An 18,856-nucleotide genomic window follows, 5' to 3' on the forward strand; every position below is an offset into this window, starting at 1 on the left:
TCTTGCCGAAGGCAGGAGTCCTTGGGGGCCTGCTCCCTGGATTCAGCACAGCTTTCCTTGTTGAATTTGTATTTTTCATACCTTTCTGTGAGTGTGTTCAGAGACAGGTAAAGAACAAGTTCTGTGAAGAGACTGGTGCGGTTTCCTATCACTTTCCCAAAGCCTTGGAGAGTAAATGCTTCTGCTCGTGAGGAAGGCGTATGTGGTTCAGCCCAGCTTCACTGGCCAGGCTGTGCTGTGCTGCGCAGAGCTAGAGAGAAAGCATCTCCCATTTTGCAGCCAGTGGAGCCATTCACACAATCACCTTCTGTTAATTCTATCTGCAACATCAATTAAATTGTTTGTAGAAACTAATTGAATGTGGCTTAATCACACATCTTAATAGCTTTCCACGCTTTGAACTCGTTGTTAATTCCAGTAATAAAATGAAATGAGAGAACTGGCTGGGTAATTAGCGAGGAGGCTTGGGAAGAAATTGCTGTTTTATAGCATGTAATAAAAGCAGTGCGCTGGTGACCGCTCTCTCCGGCAGGCAGCCGGCTACCGCAGCAATTGTGCTGAGTTAGGGAAAATCCTCCAGCCCCTCCGAGATTCCCTGCCCAGGGGTGCCACCAGGCTCCCACCCAACCAGGAACAGCTTGAAGAAGGGTTTGGTTGGGCAGGTTATCTAGGAATTGCCCAGGGGAACCAAAGGGTGTGCGTGTCATTTGAGGTCAAGTCACCCAGAAGTTGGAAACACGGAAGGGTGGGCTGCCCGTGCTCTTGGGTTTGCAGTGAGGACTGGATGCCTGCTCTGTGCAAAGAGGAGAGTTCAAGGTGTTGAGGTGCTGCAGGTAGTCACCTGAGACCACAGAGCACTGTGGTCTCCGTACAGCCCCCGTTCACCAGCTTCTCTGCGCCGAGGATTGGCAGAATGGTTGCTCTTAAACCGATCTTGTTCGTGTCTTTATCTTCTTGGATTTGGAAGCAGACAGGGACCAGCTCTGAGTTAATCTTTTTGGTGACCTCCTTGTGAACTGGAGCAAGCCCAAGCCTCCCTGCATCAGCTGCAGTCTCCCCCTGGACGGTTGCTGCCACTCTTCTCCCAATCACAGTGCACGTCCCCAGCGCAGAGAGCCAGGGGAGGACACTCCCGTGTCACGATTCCTCCTGGGGTCTAGCTCAGCTTTCGGTCCCAGCTCCCTTGAGGGCTGCCCGAGAGCAGAGCAGGGTGGTTTCCCCTCCACGCGTCTCTCTGGAGATCACACTGGTCGGGTCTGCCCTTTCTGGGGCGTGAGGCAGGGAAGAGCCAGCCGTGTCGGAGAGAGTTAGGGGAGAGCTGCAATGCCCTGTGGAGCAGCGAAGGATGAGGGACACAGCTCTCAGGAGAGCTAGGGGTCTGCAGCCTTATTTTGACCCAAAGATGAGATGCTATTAGGAGACAGGACAGAAAGTTATTAACAGTCTGCACATGGAGTTTTTGGTTGTATAATAAAGTCTACCAGAAAAAATGATGGAAGCACCAAATTTTAAATAATATAAAACTATGCAGGTGAATGTACAAGGGAGTTATCCTGACTTGTGTTGGTCTGGACTTAAATTATCCTAGCGGTGACCTGAAAGGGGATTTCCAAGTATCCCATTACTTACACTGTACTATATTATATTATTAGCTGTTATAGCTGAGTGCTGTGATGAAAAAAACCACAGATGACAGGGAAGAAGAACTGCCTGCCACCTACGTGCTCTTTTGCTCCATCTAATCTCTGAGCCCCAGCCAGGCTTTCACAAATGGGCTTGTCATGGCATCTGACTGCCTGTGGCAACATCCCGACATTATTCATATCAGAGCTGACTAGTTCTGGGCACTGGAAGTGAGACCTGGCACTTCTCAGGAGCCAGTTCTAAGGCACCAGCTAGCCGTGGGAAGCAGGCAGAATCACAGAATGATCTCGGTTGGAAAAGACCTTGAAGATCATCCAGTCCAACCATTAACCTCACACTGACCGTTCTCAACTCCACCAGATCCCTCAGCGCTGGGTCAACCTGACTCTTCAACCCCTCCAGGGATGGGGACTCCACCCCTGCCCTGGGCAGCCCATTCCAACGCCCAACAACCCCTTCTGGAAAGAAATGCTTCCTAATAGCCAGTCTAACCCTGCCCTGGCGCAGCTTGAGGCCATTCCCTCTTGTCCTATCGCTTGTGACTTGATTCAAGAGACTCATCCCCAGCTCTCTGCACCCTCCTTTCAGGTAGCTGTAGAGGGCGATGAGGTCTCCCCTCAGCCTCCTCTTCTCCAGACTAAACCCCCCCAGTTCCCTCAGCCGCTCCCCATCAGACCTGTGCTCCAGACCCTGCACCAGCTTCGTTGCCCTTCTCTGGACACGCTCGAGTCATTCAATGTCCTTTTTGTAGTGAGGGGCCCAAAACTGAACCAGTAATTGAGGTGCGGCCTCACCAGTGCCGAGTACAGGGGTAAGATCACTTCCCTGTCCCTGCTGGCCACGCTATTTAAGGCAAGTTGGAGTCCAGGCGTTGCATCCGTGTTGTCAGAAAACAGCTGGCTGTGGACACTGGGGAAGCCGTAGGGTCTTTCACCTCCAGCCCATCTGACTTGAGACTTCAGTGTGGTGCAAAAGAAACCAGCACATGGTGAGCTCCCAGATCACCTCCAAGACCATCTGTCTGTTAACCAGTTACTATGTGGATGAATGGATCCGGGTTTTGGTTTTGATGATGCGTATGAGAGGGGAGCTGAGAGTGGCGGGCCAGGGCAGGGCTGATCTTGAACCACTGTGCTTCTCTGCTGTAGGATTACATGCAGAATGTCCATGGGAAGGAAATCGATCTACTGAGAACTACAGTGAAGGTACCAGGCAAGCGGCTACCCAGGGCGACAACGGCAGCAGCGCCCAGCGCTAGCCCCAAAGCCAATGGGCTTGCGAAGGAGCGGAGCAGCACGCAGCTGACGGGAGGCACAGGTAAGAGTTGGTGGGGTTGCCGCAGAGCTGGCGGCCGTCCTTCCCACCGGTGCCTCAGCAGTGCCTTGCTTTGCTGAGCTGGAAACAAAAGCTGTTCTGGAGTTTCTGTGTTGCTTTCACCACTTTTTGCAAACGTGTTGGAGGTTCTGTGCGGGTCTCAGGTAAGATTTTATGCTGGTTAGTGTCCAGGACAAAAGAAAGAATAGAAGGGCTTTGACCAGTGGCATGAGCTCCCAGAGAGGAAGCTGTCAAGTCTGATGAGTTGCTGTGCCTGGGGGAAGCTGTTGCTTCCTAAAACAAATGAAATCTCAACCAGGTCTGTCTCTTGATCCCTGGCAAGTTCTCTTCAGTTTCTTTCCTTTTTCATGGCCCCCTTTTTTCTCCTCACTTTCCCCTGGAGAAATAGTAACGTCAGGGGCTTGTTTTTTAATTATTATTTTTCTGTGTGCCCATTCAAGAGGCGGCGCTGCCGCAGAGACTGGTGAGAGGAGGTGAGGGTGGGAGGCTCTCCGGTTTGTCACGGAGTTCATGCCACACTGCTTACTGCTTCTCCTGCCACAGGAGGGTGTCTCGCCCTGCCCAGGGGAGCTATTGAACTTAGAGCTTTCCTGCCCAACTTTCCCAGAACATTGACACGCCTTTACTTTTGTCCTCGGGGTTGGTATCCTTGGCCAGGAGGGACAGAGCCCACATGCATTCTTCCCAGTCTGGTATAGCAGGGTATGGATACCCCTCCACTCTTCGGGAGAACAAGGGAGTGCTGATAATGCTGCTGATAACACAAATCCTTCCTAATCTGGTACTGCACGCTGTGCCAGCAAGAGTCAACTTGGGTGACCACATCCTCATTTCTGTTCAGTCCCACGCTGCATCCCCATTGCGTCCTGTGGTCAGGGTGTTGTCTTCACAGCTTTCGGAGCTGAGGCCTCGTGAGATGGAGTGCAGCTGGGGTGAATGCCGGGAGCTGACTGGGGCCCTCAGCATCACACACAACATAGGGAATGGGGCATGCTAACATCGGTGTGTTCGCATGGTGCCAAGTGTGAAATAATAAGCCCTTCTGAACCCAGACTGCTGTTTCTGTAGAGTCAGAATAAGTCTGCAGATCAGATAAACTGTCTTTTTTGACCAAGGATGTGCAACTGCCTGTTTTCTGCCACGTTTCTCCACTGTACACTGTCATTTCTTCAGCGGCACTGTACACCCTCAGCATGCCCGAGTGTGGTACCAATTCCTGCCTCTGTACAGAGGCACTTCTCAGGCGGGCGCTTGTGGGGTGTTTCGTGTGAGCTCCCACTTAGAGAAGGTTATTGGAGCTGTAGGAAGAACCAAAGACAGACCACAGAAAAGCTTATGCTAATGTCAAACCAAATGCTCACATAACCCTGTATCCTGCTTTCAACAGTCAGCTCAGTCCTGTTGGGCTCACAAGAGCAGATTGAGATGTGACTTGATTACTGATTACCACTGCTTGGAAAACCAGCGCCTGGAAGCGAGCGCTGTGCGAGGCCTTTCAGTCTGGTTGACAAAGCTTGAGGAGACGCAGTGCGTGGAGGCTGAAGTTAGAGCAATTTAAACTTGAGAGGAGATGTAGTTTCCTAGCAGGGAGGGTAATTAAATGTTGGAATGGTTTATCTGGAGAGCTGGTGGACTTAGCACTGCTTGAAGCCTTTAAAACGAGATTAGTTATCTTTCTACAAGATATGCTTTCATCCAGCTCATGTGTGTGTTGCTGCGTGCATGTGTGCAGGGGATCAAACTGGGTGGATACTGTGGTCTTTTCTCACGTAAAAATCTGTGGATTTGAGATCCCCTGTTCACTGTCTTCTCTCTGGGCCCCTGAACAGAACAGCGCTGCTGTGCTACCCAGAGCATATGCATCAGGACGGGGCTCAGCATTAAGACAGCAACCTTAATCAGATTTTACAGGTCTTGACATTGGATGGTTGTCTGCATTGGTAAGAAAGGTTTTTTTCTCCTGGTACACAAATGGTAAGATGTTTTCTGAGGAATTTTTTCAACTCACTCTGATGCATCCAAGACTGATTGCAGCTGACGATGCAGTTGCCACGGTAAGTGCACCGACATGATAAAAATCCTCTGAGGTGACTTGCTTATATCCCTGTGTAATGCAGAGTACTGAATTTGGAGTTGCTACAGAATCTGCCCCGCTTCAAATTGGCAGGGACTTTGCAGTTCTGCTGCCTTGGGGGCTAGGGATGGGACTGTTACTGGGGTCCACTGGGTATCTTATCTAATACATGCTTTGGGCAGCTGGAGAGGGTCCACCTCAAAATTTGCAGTTCTCTGCCAACGCACTAGTTAATCTTCAGAGGACATGACTTTGGAGACCCGAATGATTTGCTGTCTTACACCAGGAGTGTCTGGGTAAAAACAAATAGCCTCTGTTCGGAGTTCAAAGCAGGTGGTCTGTGGTTTCTTTGCGACCTGACCTCTGCCAAGGTAAGTGAGTGTGCTAATTAATGTCCACTGCATGCTCAGTCCTTACCCAGGGGCAAGAAAAGAAGTAGTAGATGGAAGAGGAGAAAAAAAAGATAAAATATCTGTATGTGGATAAAATACACATATGCAGCACTCTGGTAATAATTCAAAATAACCTCCAGAGTAGGTACAGACGGTACAACTTGGAGCTAAATAGAGTAAGAATGGGGAAGGAGCTTATATTTGTGAAACCCGTGGGACTCTGAGCGCATGGATGATTGTACCCTGACTGTAGTCAGAGTTGTTTTTATTTTAGGTTGCATATGTTCCCTTTGTAAACCCTGTTCTTGGAGGCACAGAACATTGTCAGACTTTGCAGCTGCCTTATGTCCACCTAAGGTTACGTTTTGTGGAACGTATATGCAAATGTGATGGTGTATGTGCCCAGGGAGGTAGTGCAGTCTCTCTCCTCAGAGGTAATTAAAAAACATACAGACACAGTCCAGGGCAACTGGCTTTGGTGGTCCTGCTTGAGCAGGGGTGTTGAACAAGACAACCTCCAGAAGTCCCTTCCAACCTCTGCCATGCTGTGATTCTGTGTTTATTTTGTCAACATCAAAAATTTGTCTCCAAGAGCTGTAAATCTTCAGACGTTTGATGCAAAGATTGCCTAGAAGCAGAAGTTTTGTCCTTAATTAGAAACTTTTTCTTTTCTTTATCCCTTGGAAAATATATTGGCATTTGATCAAAGTTGTGGAAGTTGGTTACTGAAAGCTCTGGAGCACCTAATCTCCTCATGGGCTGTCAAGAGCTCCTGGCAGAGTGGTCTCTACTTTTCTGTGATATTTTTTCTTCACTTTCCAACTGTAATGTCCTCCTAACTTTTATTCTTGTATGGTAAAGCGACTATCCAGAGATGGACAAGTAGCAGAGATCAAGCATAAGTTCTGTTAACAGGTTTAGAACTAACTAAATGCAAATAACCAGCATTAGTACAACATTTACAGCTGAACCCTAAATCAAACCCTTCAACATCAGGAAATCCTAAAGCACAGGCAACTGGCCCATGTCACCTCTGCCAGCTTGCACTCCTTGCCTGCTGTGTTAGTTGCAGGCAGTGCTGTGCGCAGAGTTAGGCCTGACCAAGCAGCCCAGCCTGGGAAGCAAAGCCCCACGCCTGGACCTCCGTAGACTCAAGCGGCATGTTCTTCATCTGGGTCTCAACACAGGATTTGCTGTTTGTGCGTTGTGCTCGCTGTCTCTCCAGTTATGTCCTGGAAGTCCAAGAGGACGCTTGGGAAGTGCTGGCCAAGGGGAGCTTCACAGAACCACAGAATGATCTCGGTTGGAAAAGACCTTGAAGATCATCCAGTCCAACCATTAACCTCACACTGACCGTTCTCAACTCCACCAGATCCCTCAGCGCTGGGTCAACCCGACTCTGAAACCCCTCCAGGGATGGGGACTCCACCACTGCCCTGGGCAGCCCATTCCAACGTCCAGCAACCCCTTCTGGAAAGAAATGCTTCCTAATAGCCAGTCTAACCCTGCCCTGGTGCAGCTTGAGGCCATTCCCTCTTGTCCTATCGCTTGTTCCTTGGTTCAGGAGACTCATCCCCAGCTCTCTGCACCCTCCTTTCAGGTAGTTGTAGAGGGCGATGAGGTCTTAAGGTCTCAGCTTATCTGAGAACATTTCGGATATGCTTTCCATGAGCATCTCCCAGATATTTCTGTGGCACTTTCCTGCCACCTTCTTGTCCCCTAGGTTTTCTTTAGAGACTTGTTGTGGACTGCCGTTGAACCACTTGATCCTCAGCCGTACTGACTGCTGAGCCATTGGGTGTTCCTGACACGGTTCTGGCTTACGGCAAGGACTCTCCTGGACAACACCTGAGGGACCAGTGCAGGCCAGCACGTGGCTTGGGTGCAGCTTTTGGGGAGAGAGAGTTACCACGTGTAGGCAGAAGCTTAGTTGTGCTGTGGAGTCTCAGGGCCGAGGGATGGCGTTGCTAGTGTCACATCTCCAGAGGGACATCTCTCGGGGCCGGGGGCATGACCAGGCCACTGCTGCAGGTTGACCTTTCCACGGTGGAGCACTGCTTGGGCTGCTTCGTGTGAACGGGGCAGCCCCACGGCCGGTATTGGTCAGGGTCTAGTATGCGCCAGGCAGGCTAGGAGAGGGGTCCACCCCAGGGCACGCTGCTGTCCCGCTCACTACCCTATGCTGACACAGGTTCTTAAGCAAGGGCCATGATGGCTCTTGTGTTCCACACTAAAAAGAATCCCTTTAGTGTCACGGATGTAGTCAGGGACAGTGATGAAATCATTTGTCTGTTCAAACCATCCCTAGGGTGGGATTGACCCAGCGCTGAGGGGTCTGGTGGAGTTGAGAACAGTCAGTGTGAGGTTAGTGGTTGGACTGGATGATCTTCAAGGTCTTTTCCAACCGAGATCATTCTGTGATTGTGTGGGAGGGTGTCACATGTATGTGTTCCACCTTCCGCAGTGATGATCACAAGGTTCTTTGGGCCAACCATCCCATGTCAGGAGAACGAGTGGCCTTATCCTGGGAGGCGCACGGGGAAGAAGGGGAATGTAACACTGGATTCCTGGAAAACCGCAAGTGGAGGGGGGGGAACTCGCTTTCATGAGTGCGCCTGAACAAAACGTCTCATCACTTATATGAGAATATATTGCGACTGATGTGCATGAAGGCTGAGAATATGTTAAAGATTTAAGCGATACATGGATAGAGTTATAAAGAGAGTAAACACTTATGATTTGTAAAGTGTTACTCTTAATATAAAAACAGACCAAGAAGTGCTTTGAGTATTGAATGCCTCAATAAGCCATCAGTGCTGCATTGGCATGAAATGGGAGCCCAGGCAGGCCTTGGCAGAAGGAGAGGTACCCCACAGACAGCTTCAGGTTAGGTGGGGAAGCACGCCATGGCAGAGAGAAGGCTGGTTGTCAGCTTCAGCGCTTGGATTGGTTAGCTCTCTGATGGAGAGGGTGGTCGTGTGGATGCTGAACCCCAGCTTTTGGAGCTAGATAGGGGTGCAGACATGAAGTGCTCTTGCACTAAGACAGTATTAAATGTTTTTACTCTTTGTAACCATTTCTTTCTGAATTTGGAGTGAAAAGTGAGATGTTTTAGCCTTGCTTAGTGAATTTTATTATATTTAACAGTGAAGTCTTCCTTCTTGTTGAGGCAAGATGAACTAGGTTGGAATATTCAGGGTGCATTGCATGGAGGTAACTAGTCAAAATAGAGTGGGAAGCACTGGCACTTCTGGCCATCTTCATCCTGAGACGTGAGGAGGGAATCCCAAAGCAGGCGGCCAGTTCTTGGCGCAGTCTAAAGGCCCTGTGTAAAATGGGCACTACCTGGTGTCTGTCTGGGGAGAGAAATCCACTCTAGCGGGCGCTGATCGGCACCTTCCAAATGCACCTGAAGCCAGAAGACACCCCTGCTTACAGGTGCTGGTGGGGTTCAGCAGCACGAGCTCTGCCACGGCCCCATCCTGCACAGCTCTGCCCATGCTCCTCCGTCCCTCCCCTGCGTCTGCACCACAGCCGGGGCTGTTCCTGCATGGTCCTGGCCCAGCGTGGTGGGGACAGCCGTGGGTGAGACTCCCATCCCTGCTGCCGGCAGCACCCTCCTCGCTGGTGGCGCAGGGGCTCCTGCCTGCCCTCACGGGAGGACGGCGCGGACCGCGGCGGTGCTGCCAGACCTGACGTGCCTCCTGGGAAGGGTCGACACCGTCAGCCATCGCCAGGGCTCAGGTGGCGGTTCACAGGCCCCCACCCCAGCACCAGGTACGCGTCCAAACCACTTGCTCCTCTCTGGTGCCAGCTGGAGCTTTTAGGAACAGTTTTGGCGTTGGCACAGCCCTGGTGCTGCAGCCGGTTGTTGGGCACCTGCGCCAGCGCTGTGGAGGCAGGAGGGCACCGCACCAGGCTGCAGGCGCCTGGGAGGCTGCTGTCGTGCGAGGGATGTGCAGCAGAGACCTGACCTTCCCCAGGCTGCGGAGCACTCACCCATGTCCCCATCCCCCCAGTCCTTTCTCTCTTTCTCCCCCCATCCGGGGTGAGCTGTCCTGTCCCCATGGCACCTTGCCCAGGGGGTGCCCTGCCTGGCCCATGCTGGGTGTCCGTGGGACACGCCACCCCCTTAGGCTACAATACAGTGCATGTGCACGTGGCTTACGCTAGAATTGCCCTGACAGACTCCATCTTAGCATTTTCCAACTTCTGGTATCTTCAAAGATAGTCTTTTTTCCCCCTTTACTACATTTTTGTAATACAGCTAAAAGACCCATCCTTTTCTGAAGAGCAAACCTGCTCTTTGTCTCGTTGGCAGATTTACACCCTCAATCTGGTGAAGGACTGGGCCAGCCGAACACCGCTACTCTCCAAACTCATCCGGAGGTGGGAGGCACCGCTGGCTGGGAAGATGCTCGGCTCTTTCCTGGGCACCTGGGGCGTGCTGGGATGTAGGAACAAGGCACTTCTTCCAACAGCTGGTGGATGTGGCTCCTTTCTTGCTGACCTCCTCTCTCCTGCCTGTGCTCTCCTCCTCTGCTCTCTTCTTCCTGCTCCCAGCCGTTCCTGCCTGCCTCTCCCACCAGCGACTCCATCCCCTGCTCCCTTTTTCTCATTCTCAGCACTGCTGGGCAGGTGATAGGCAGCATGAGCACAGAAGAGGCATCGTGGTGCTCTGATTCCCTAGACCTAATACCATAGCAGCACCGGGTGCCAGGAGAAGCAATTGCTCATGCTACAAGTCAGGCTGCATCGGAATAGACACATATACTTAACCCTGTTCGTGTCAAAGACTCCCAGAGACTTTGAGGGAACCATCTGTGCTTGCTGTTTGTCTAATTTTCCGCAACTAGAAGTGAGACCACCAAAACCACCTAAGTTAGTCAGAGCATCCCTGCATCTGCGTTTCGGAGTCAGTGTGTGCTAAAAGGACAGTGATACTTGCTAAAGGACTTTGAAATGGCTAGTGGAAGTTCTCCACAAGTGGTGGGAACTGCAGAGACTCCTCAAGTCTTAAAGGAAGAGCACACGTGGGTACTGGCCTTTGGAGAAAGCTGAGAAAGAGTTCTTGCCAATTACTGCCCGGCCTTGTAAGTCCCCGGTCAGGTGAAATAGTGCTGGCTATGGTGCAGTGATGGCAACACCTGTGTTATTCCGGGTTTTGGGGCTGGAGCAGTACCAGGCCAGATGCTGGGCATACCAAGCACGGGTCAGCGGTGCCTCGGGCGAGCTCTGGGCACGCAGCTTCACAAGGTGAGGTGGGCACCTCGCCAGCCCAAGTGCAAGCAGCACCTCACAGTGCCTCTGGCGCCAGGCAAATCCAAGTTGGGGTTGGAGAGGGCGGGAAAGGGTTGTGCAGGTCTTGCTGCCAGAGCTTAAGGATGCTGTTTTCTGGGTACAGATTGGTTGTGAGTAGGGAGCCTGGTGGCAGGTATTCACTGCACATGTGGCAGTGCTGGTTCAGGTGTCTCCTGAAGGTCCTCTTCCCACTGGAATATCACTTCTCTTGCACTCTTCTTCAGGGATCCCCAGATGTATCTTTGCTGTAGTTCAGCAAGCTCACCCTTTCTGCTCTTTTGCCCCATCTGTAGCTCATTCAATGTGTGTTTCTGGCTTGAAGAATGAGGGCAGCTCTTACTCAAAGTGCAGACTGGATGAAAAGGATTTTTGTAGTGGGGAAGGACAGATGGTAGCACAAGAAAAATAAGGAGACAGTGTCAATCAGCATGAGAGACTAGTCTCAGCACAGCTGCAGCCCTGAGTTCCTGCTTTGCAGAGGTTTGTAGGGATGTACTCCAAAGCAGTCAACACAGGGGAAAAGGGCATGAAGCATACTGCCTGAAAATGCAGTATGGATGCCTGTGCGTGTACTTCCGTGCACGCTTCACATGGGCACGCACAGAGCACACGAGCCTGTTCCTTGAGACTGCATTGCAGCTGAGCAACATAAAAGGAAGCCAAGCAGCTGAACGCTGGAAAACCTGCCTTCAAATGAGAAGTGGAAGTGTAAGGAAAAATCAGCAGAGGTTGCTGAGGTTGTTGTGGTTGTGAGCAGCTACATGGAGGCACAGTTTCCGACAGCAGAAGGCTGTCTGATCTAGCAGGCAGAAGCAGTGCAGATGCTCTCCCTCAGCCAGAAATGCTGAGCTAATGCAGCAGTCCCAAGTGAGATTTTCTGGCCAGCATTGCCCAGGCAGCCCGGCTAGGTGGCACGGAGAGGGGACTAAAGCAAACAAAGCGTGGGAGAGCCAGAGCATGGTATGAGGGGAGGAGGTTAAAGGCGAAAAGCTCTGCCCGTCTCTGCGGTGGCTCAGTGTGGGGCTCTCCAGCTCGAGGACCATGAGCCTCCCATGGGATCTGTGGTGCGATCTGCAGCGCAGAGGAGGCCGAGTGGAATGAGCCGAGCTGGTCTCGGTGCAGGGGTGTGAGCTTAAGCACTGGAGTCTTTTATGTGGGGGAAGAGCTGCTTGGTCACCTTCCCCCTGAGGAGCAGTCCGCGTGGTCTGACACGTGTGTGTCAGGGCAGGCTGCCTGTGAGCCCTCCTCCTCCTGCTGCAGCTTCTGTAGCTGAGGGAGAGCATTTTCTTAAGTGTGTCTGTGGTGGTGGGGGCACTGCTTGGCATGCGGCGTCTGGGCTGATGCTCGCGTTTGCTCTGAAGCGACGAGGGTCCGGCTGTCCCCTGGCTGCGTTTCGAGTGCTCGCGCCGATTTGCCGGCCGCAGCCAGCCGGCCAGGCTCCTCAGGCCCCTCCAGGAGAGCCCTCGATGTGCTGCGCGGGGGGAACTCGCCTCACCCCTTGGCGGTTGTGCCAGATGGGGTGATGGGGAGCCCACGCTGGTCTCAGCCGCTCAGCAAAGCGCCTGGGAGCCCAGCCTGGGCTGGAAACAGCGCTGCGTTTCCAAGCGGCTGCGGGAATTTTGCCGGGTTCGTGCTGGTGCCTAGCAGCATGCTTCGTTGTCGCTTCCAGAGCAGATAGCCCGGGAGCATGTTTGCAGAAGGCAGGCGGGAGGAGAGCACCTTGCCGGTGCCTGCCCGGCCGCTGGTGCTGGGGGGGAGCATCACAGCAGCGGGGCCCCCCCTCTGCCGGGCCCGGTGCAAGTGCCCCCCGATGCTCTGCCTCTGCAGAGTGAGGGATTGGCTCCCCCAGGCCGGGGTTGCTGAGCCTGCTGTGATCATGTCACGTCGGGCTCCGTCGATGTTAACATCTCATTATCTTTGTTACTGTAATTACATTATCCGCTGCTTTATGCAGAATTATTCTCCGAGGACTAATTGATGGATCCATGTTTAATTCATTAATCATTAGCATCAAATTCGACAATTACAGTGCACACTGATTGTGGAATTTCAAATGTAATGAGGGAAGAATTAACAAAGAAAAGGGAAAACCTGTTTCCCTGGCATACCGCTGCTCACCATGGGGGACAATGACATTGAGGGAAGAAGAGGCAGCAGAGAGCAGGGTGGTGCAGGTCATGGCAGGCAGGAGGCTGGTGGGATCGTTTTGTGCCTTTCTCCTGGTTGTGGCTGCACAATGTATTCCTTCAGGTCAGAGCAGGGTCATTAATCTACAAAAGAATGGGAATTTGGGTACTGAGGAGGAAAAGCTCAGCTCTCACTTCTGGAACAAAGTTGCCTGTCCCACCCTGCAAACAGCCCATGCGTGCAGGAGCAGCACATCTCACCCTGCCATGGCAGGGTTCCAGGAACACCAAGAACATCCCCAGTGTACGCATGTGCTCGTACACTTCGCAGGGAAAGCCAGCTGGCCAAGGTGGCTGGACATTAGGAAAAAATTTTTCACAGAAAGAGTGGTCAGACAGTGGAATAGGCTGCCCAGGGAGGTGGTGGAGTCACCATCCCTGGATGTGTTTAAGGGTCGTTTGGATGAGATGTTGGGGGATATGGTGTAGGGGAGAACTTTGTGGAGTAGGGCTGATGGTTGGACTCAATGATCCCAAGGGTCTTTTCCAACCTGAATGATTCTGTGATTCTGTGTGGTGTCTTCAGAATGAGCTTGCTGCCCCCATGATTTGCCCGTAATCCTGTGGCTGCTCTGTTCCCTGCATGGTGCGTAGGACCTGCTCTTAAAATCTATGGCTACCTCTCATCGTTTCAGTGTTTCCTACTCAGAGGCAGGAATCCTGTAACACTACACTCTGTATTTTGATGCCTGTGAACTAGTTGGCAGAAGGCAAGGCAGAGCAGGCTTTCCAGCCCTGCCCCATCAGCCAGTGGCTCTCCTCAGGACCAGGGTTGGTGCAGTGCCCCAACACATCTGTTTCAGTACCAGATGTGGGTACTCCTTCCCTCCCTCCAGACGTGCTGCTGCAGGATCTCCTTGCTTATGGAAGCGGGCAGCTTCTGCTCCATATTTCAGTGGTCGTTGCCACTTCACTCAGTCTGAGGATGCAGACAGGCCTTCCCTGGCACCCTGTGTTGAGTCAGTTAAATAGTCGGGGATGCTTGGTTTTCTCTCGTCACCTTTGACATTGGAATGGGCTGCCAGCTCGTGCCCAGCCTCCTTCAGTGCAGTGCAATTTGATTTAAATGGAGGTTTCCAGCTTGATTTGCCTGGCTACCGTGGCAAGCAGCTCCACGGACAGCACAACAGCAGCAGCTTCTGAAGTTGCCAGGGTGCGTGGACCAGGATGAGGTCGGCTTCCAGCCGGGCTCCCCTCACCTCCTCGCTCCTCCTGGCTCCCCAGGCACGGGCAGGCATGTGCAGAGGAACTGGCCGGCACCAATGCTTCCGGCAGGAGCGAGGCAGGGACACGCTTCTCTGAGCAGGGCTGAGTGCCGCTGGCTGGGAGCCTGGTGTTGAACCCCGGCTGGCCGTGATTTCAGCTAGCTCACTTTGCTGTCTGTTGAGTCTGACTGGAAAAGTTCAACGTTAGTTGCTGTTGTTCAGCCAAGGGCCGAGAACTCAGATGTGGGGACACCAAAGCTGAAAGGAAGAGGGTGAAGGTCTTGTCTGTGGTGTTTGTTGGTGTGGGACCCTTGTCATTCCCAGCAGTGTCTTAAAGGGTTGTTTGTAGTCTGAAGATGAAGCAGAGATCGGAGATTTAGTAAAATTTATCTGTAATTAATATTTTGCATCATGAATCATGTATAAAATACTAGAAATTCATATGTATATTAGAAATATTATAAATTCACTATAACATTCATATGGTAACATCTTACGAATGTTTATCTGGCTGCCTGAAGTAGGAGGATGAATCCAAATGTGAGGTTGGAGCCATTGCATTCAAGGATTTGCGTTAGTAGAAACTAGAAATTGTCAGGACTTCATGGGGGAGAGAAGGAGTGCATCGGGAACTTGAAGGGATGACATGAGACGGGGTGGTTCCAGCAAAGCGTGGTGCCTGGTTCCTGTGGTGGACTGAAGCCCGAAGGACTGAGATACACCAGATCAGTTTGAGGTTTTATTTGCTAGGCATATGCTAGAGTTACTATGAATTTCATGTTTCCAAGCATTGTAACTTTGTTCTCTCAGCTATTATTATTTCTTTCTATAGAAGGAAAACTGAGGCAAAGAGAAGATAAAGCCAAAATTGTCAAGAGCATCCATTAACTATGTGCCCCCAGTTTAGAGCCTAAGAATTGCTTTTTCTTTCCCAAGAACTTAGCTTTTTAAGTGTAGCTGTGAGCAGTAAGGTCCTGTTTATCAGTCCTCAGAGTCTCCACCTGGGCACTTGGAACAGGAGGAACTCATTATTAGTGTCCATTTTTTACAGGTGTTGGTGTAAGTGACTTGAACAGTAGTTCTGGGAATTCTGCAGTGCTGTATGGGCTAGATCCCATGTCCCCAAAGGAAATATTCAGCTCCTTAGCCTTGGGCTGCCCCTACTTACCCTGCTGACTTCTGCGTTGTTCTTTTGGGTACCTTGGTCCCGCAATAAATCCTTTAGAGGTCTTGAAGATAACAGACCACCTCACTCCTCATCATCCCCGTCGTCCTCAGGTGTGTGCTGGCCCCTGGTCTGCTGATTCATCTCCAGCCCACTGTCCTGCACACAGGCAGGAGATGCTCAAGCACAGGCCTGTGTGACGATCACCTTTGTGCCTCGATGATGTGGCACTTGCGTAGAGCTGTTGGTCGGCACCACTGCGCTGCGCTGAGCTATGTCCCCACTGCAGACCAAGGGGATGGGATTTTCCGATCAGCAGTGGGTGAGGACGTGCTAGCTGCACTGTACCCCTTGCCCGGGGTGCAGGAAGCATACTGCACTCCAGTTCCAGCCTGGGCTGGGGAACTGGGTGTCCTGCAGTGGTTAGAACATCTTAGATGCAGTGCTGCAGCAGGTATTCATGTTTAGTTTCACCTGAAAGGCATCTGTTCGGTGTGCTCAGAGGTTGCTCGGGCACGTGAACCAAAGGTGCAGGCCTGGCCTGAGCTAAACGCTGGTGCAGTCTCAACGTGGTGGCTGTGCCGCCTGGCCATTGCTCCCCGGGCTCTGTGCTGAGGCAGAGCACAAACAGAATCACAGAATGATCTCGGTTGGAAAAGACCTTGAAGATCATCCAGTCCAACCATTAACCTCACACTGACCGTTCTCAACTCCACCAGATCCCTCAGCGCTGGGTCAACCCGACTCTTCAACCCCTCCAGGGATGGGGACTCCACCCCTGCCCTGGGCAGCCCATTCCAACGCCCAACAACCCCTTCTGCAAAGAAATACTTCCTAATAGCCAGTCTAACCCTTCTCTGGCGCAGCTTGAGGCCATTCCCTCTTGTCCTATCGCTTGTTCCTTGGTTCAAGAGACTCATCCCCAGCTCTCTGCACCCTCCTTTCAGGTAGTTGTAGAGGGTGATGAGGTCTCCCCTCAGCCTCCTCTTCTCCAGACTAAACCCCCCCAGTTCCCTCAGCCGCTCCCCATCAGACCTGTGCTCCAGACCCTGCACCAGCTTCATTGCCCTTCTCTGGACACGCTCGAGTCATTCAATGTCCTTTTTGTAGTGAGGGGCCCAAAACTGAACCCAGTAATTGAGGTGCGGCCTGACTGCTTGATCCAAGTCCTTCCTGCCCCCCACAAATCACTGACGTGGGCCCGTTCTGAGTGCAGGACCTCTCCCAGTGACTCCCCTGGCAGGGTGGTCAGTTGGCTAATATAGGGTTAACCCCTTGGTTTGGAGAGGTTTATCTGTGGCTACAGGTTGGTCACCACTGGCTGTTCCTGCACAACCTCTGAGTGGGAAACTGTTGATTTCAGGATGTGTGTCCTCTCCCTGCTCAAGGGACTCAGTTACCTGTAACATCTTTGGTGGTTTACAATATTCTGTACACCATAAAAGTGTTAATTTTCTGTATGTTTTAGTGAGTTTTAGAGTGGAATAATTTTTCCAGAATGAGTCTGCCCTTGTGGGAGGAAGGAAGTGCTTTCTATGAGGGATGAAATCAGATACACCAAGGTGTCTGAGGTTCATCTGGAGTGGCAGAGGTATATACCAGTACTGCAGGTCTGAATTGGGGCATGCTGTGGCACATCAGCTGAAACTGCTGATCTGTTGGTTGTAAAGTGGAAAGGCACACTGAGCTGCTCAGCTGAGATATCCTGGACTCTGCGTGAATATGCAAAGTTGTTACTGAGTTGTGCAAATTGGATTGTATTTGCACCAGCCAAGAGAGGAGGGATGTGGGGATATCTGTGAGGCAGAGCAGAAAGGAGCGACGCGGATGAAATCCCTTACGAAAACCCACGGTCTGTATTCAGTCTAGAGCAGCTCCTTGCCTGCCAGTCCGCGTTCCTCCAGAGTCCATCTTCATTACATCTGAAGACTATTTTATCTGCACTTGAGCTATTATGTGAAAATACTGGTAGCCTGTTTGGTCATACAGAAAAACTATTATTGCTGTATCATTTTCCAGCTTTACTGGTGACTCTGCAGACGTTTGCAAAGATGCTGCCGTTCTCAGAGAGTTGATGACCCAACTATCTTGAGTGTATTAAGTAGCTTCATCTATTGCTTGGTTTCCAGAAGGAGCTCAGGCTCCCCTTGTCGGAGCATGACTCCTCTATGGAGCTGGTGAGCCAGGAATCGTGCCTGGGAGCAGAGCTGCCTGCTCCCACTGTTCCTAGGAGCTGTAGAAGCTGTTGTCCAGCCATGAAAATGAGGTTTCAGCTCGTGCCCAGTGGCCAGGGTTCTGTACAAGCATGGGGAGAAAGGCAGCACTTTCTTGCTTCAGACCTGCTCTTTTTCTTGAGGGCTTCCTTTGCCAGAAATCTGGCTGCCGTTCTTTGTTTTGACCTGCCAGTTGCCAGAGGTTTCTGTCCAGAACCTGCTCTGTCTTTGCCCATCTTTTAGAGAGCTGCTCACCCATCCCTCTGCTTTGTATGCCCACACCCAGAGCCTTGCTGCCTGGGAGGTGTGAGCACTCAGTTCACTAGACTTGTAGGTTGGGCATCATGGACACACTTCATTGTGAGTTTTCTCAAAAGGCAGCTTCTCTGGTGTGTGACAGACTGCTCTGGCAGTCACCCTCATCCACAGTTCTCTTCCAGCACGTCCAACTCTTCCACCCTTTAAACCACAGCCATGGTGTGCCTTGCACGTGGTCGGAGTCATGTTCTCCAGGAGCACGCAGGGGAAGGATGCAGGGGTACGACTTGTACCTGTGACCTCAGGCTTCACTCAGACGGCAGAGCATCGCTCGGGTGAGCTGCCGTCACCTGACGAACCCGGTGCCCAGAGGAGGTGTAGGACCTTCTCGGATCTCTGCTCCACACTGCCCTTCCGGGGAGCCCAGCCTCTGCATCCCTAGGGCGGGCTGCCCTCCCTCGTCCAGCCCAGCAAAGGAGCGGGGCTGTGCCCCCGCTGCCATTGCTCAGACCCATCTCCCCACATGGAGCTCCTGGTCCTCGGGGCGAGCAGTGCCGTTAGTGTGGGCAGGGAGAAGCTTGCGGGAGGAATCAGAGCACAGGAGGGAGCTGCAAGCGCTCCCTCCCCATCCCAGCTCTCTCTGCCCTCCCTGATGGGAAACCAGAGATTGATTTTCTCCGACCCAACAGTATAATCACTAACCCTAATTAGAGATAATTACTGGGACTTGATACACTTATTACTTCCTAGAAGACTAAAGGAGCTGTGCGTTGCAGGGCTGAACAGGGAAAAAGGCCTCAGAGAAAGTGAGGAGGAGAGGAGAAAAGAGCAGGGCAGGCAGAGCGCTGTGATGATCCGAGCCCAGCCCAGGGATGCTGGAAGTGCCGAGGGAAGCCAGATGGGCACACAGCTTCGTCGTGCAGGGGCAGCAAGCCAGACCCATCGGCTGCAGTTGTAGTTATAAGCATCCTGCATTTCTGAACAGCTGGCTCTGGGTGTCTTGCACAGGGCACCTGGAAAAATGAAGAGGGTATAATTAATAGCCACCTGTGAAAACCCCCACATTGCCAGGGAAGACTGGGG

The 18,856-nt window shown here is 52.0% G+C and overlaps 1 protein-coding gene across 2 annotated transcripts in view; it reads left to right on the plus strand.

Annotated features, from left to right (window-relative positions):
* Window positions 1-18,856, plus strand: part of AGAP3 (ArfGAP with GTPase domain, ankyrin repeat and PH domain 3) — a 148,589-nt gene that overhangs the window by 96,651 nt on the left and 33,082 nt on the right. For both annotated transcript variants that reach the window (XM_074842602.1, XM_074842594.1), the window contains exon 11: window positions 2,793-2,961. In XM_074842602.1, coding sequence (XP_074698703.1) covers window positions 2,793-2,961 — 169 coding nt within the window. The remainder of the gene's footprint in view (window positions 1-2,792; window positions 2,962-18,856) is intronic.

The sequence above is a fragment of the Strix aluco genome, chromosome 1 (genome assembly GCF_031877795.1).
Source record: "Strix aluco isolate bStrAlu1 chromosome 1, bStrAlu1.hap1, whole genome shotgun sequence".
NCBI classification, from domain to species: domain Eukaryota; kingdom Metazoa; phylum Chordata; class Aves; order Strigiformes; family Strigidae; genus Strix; species Strix aluco.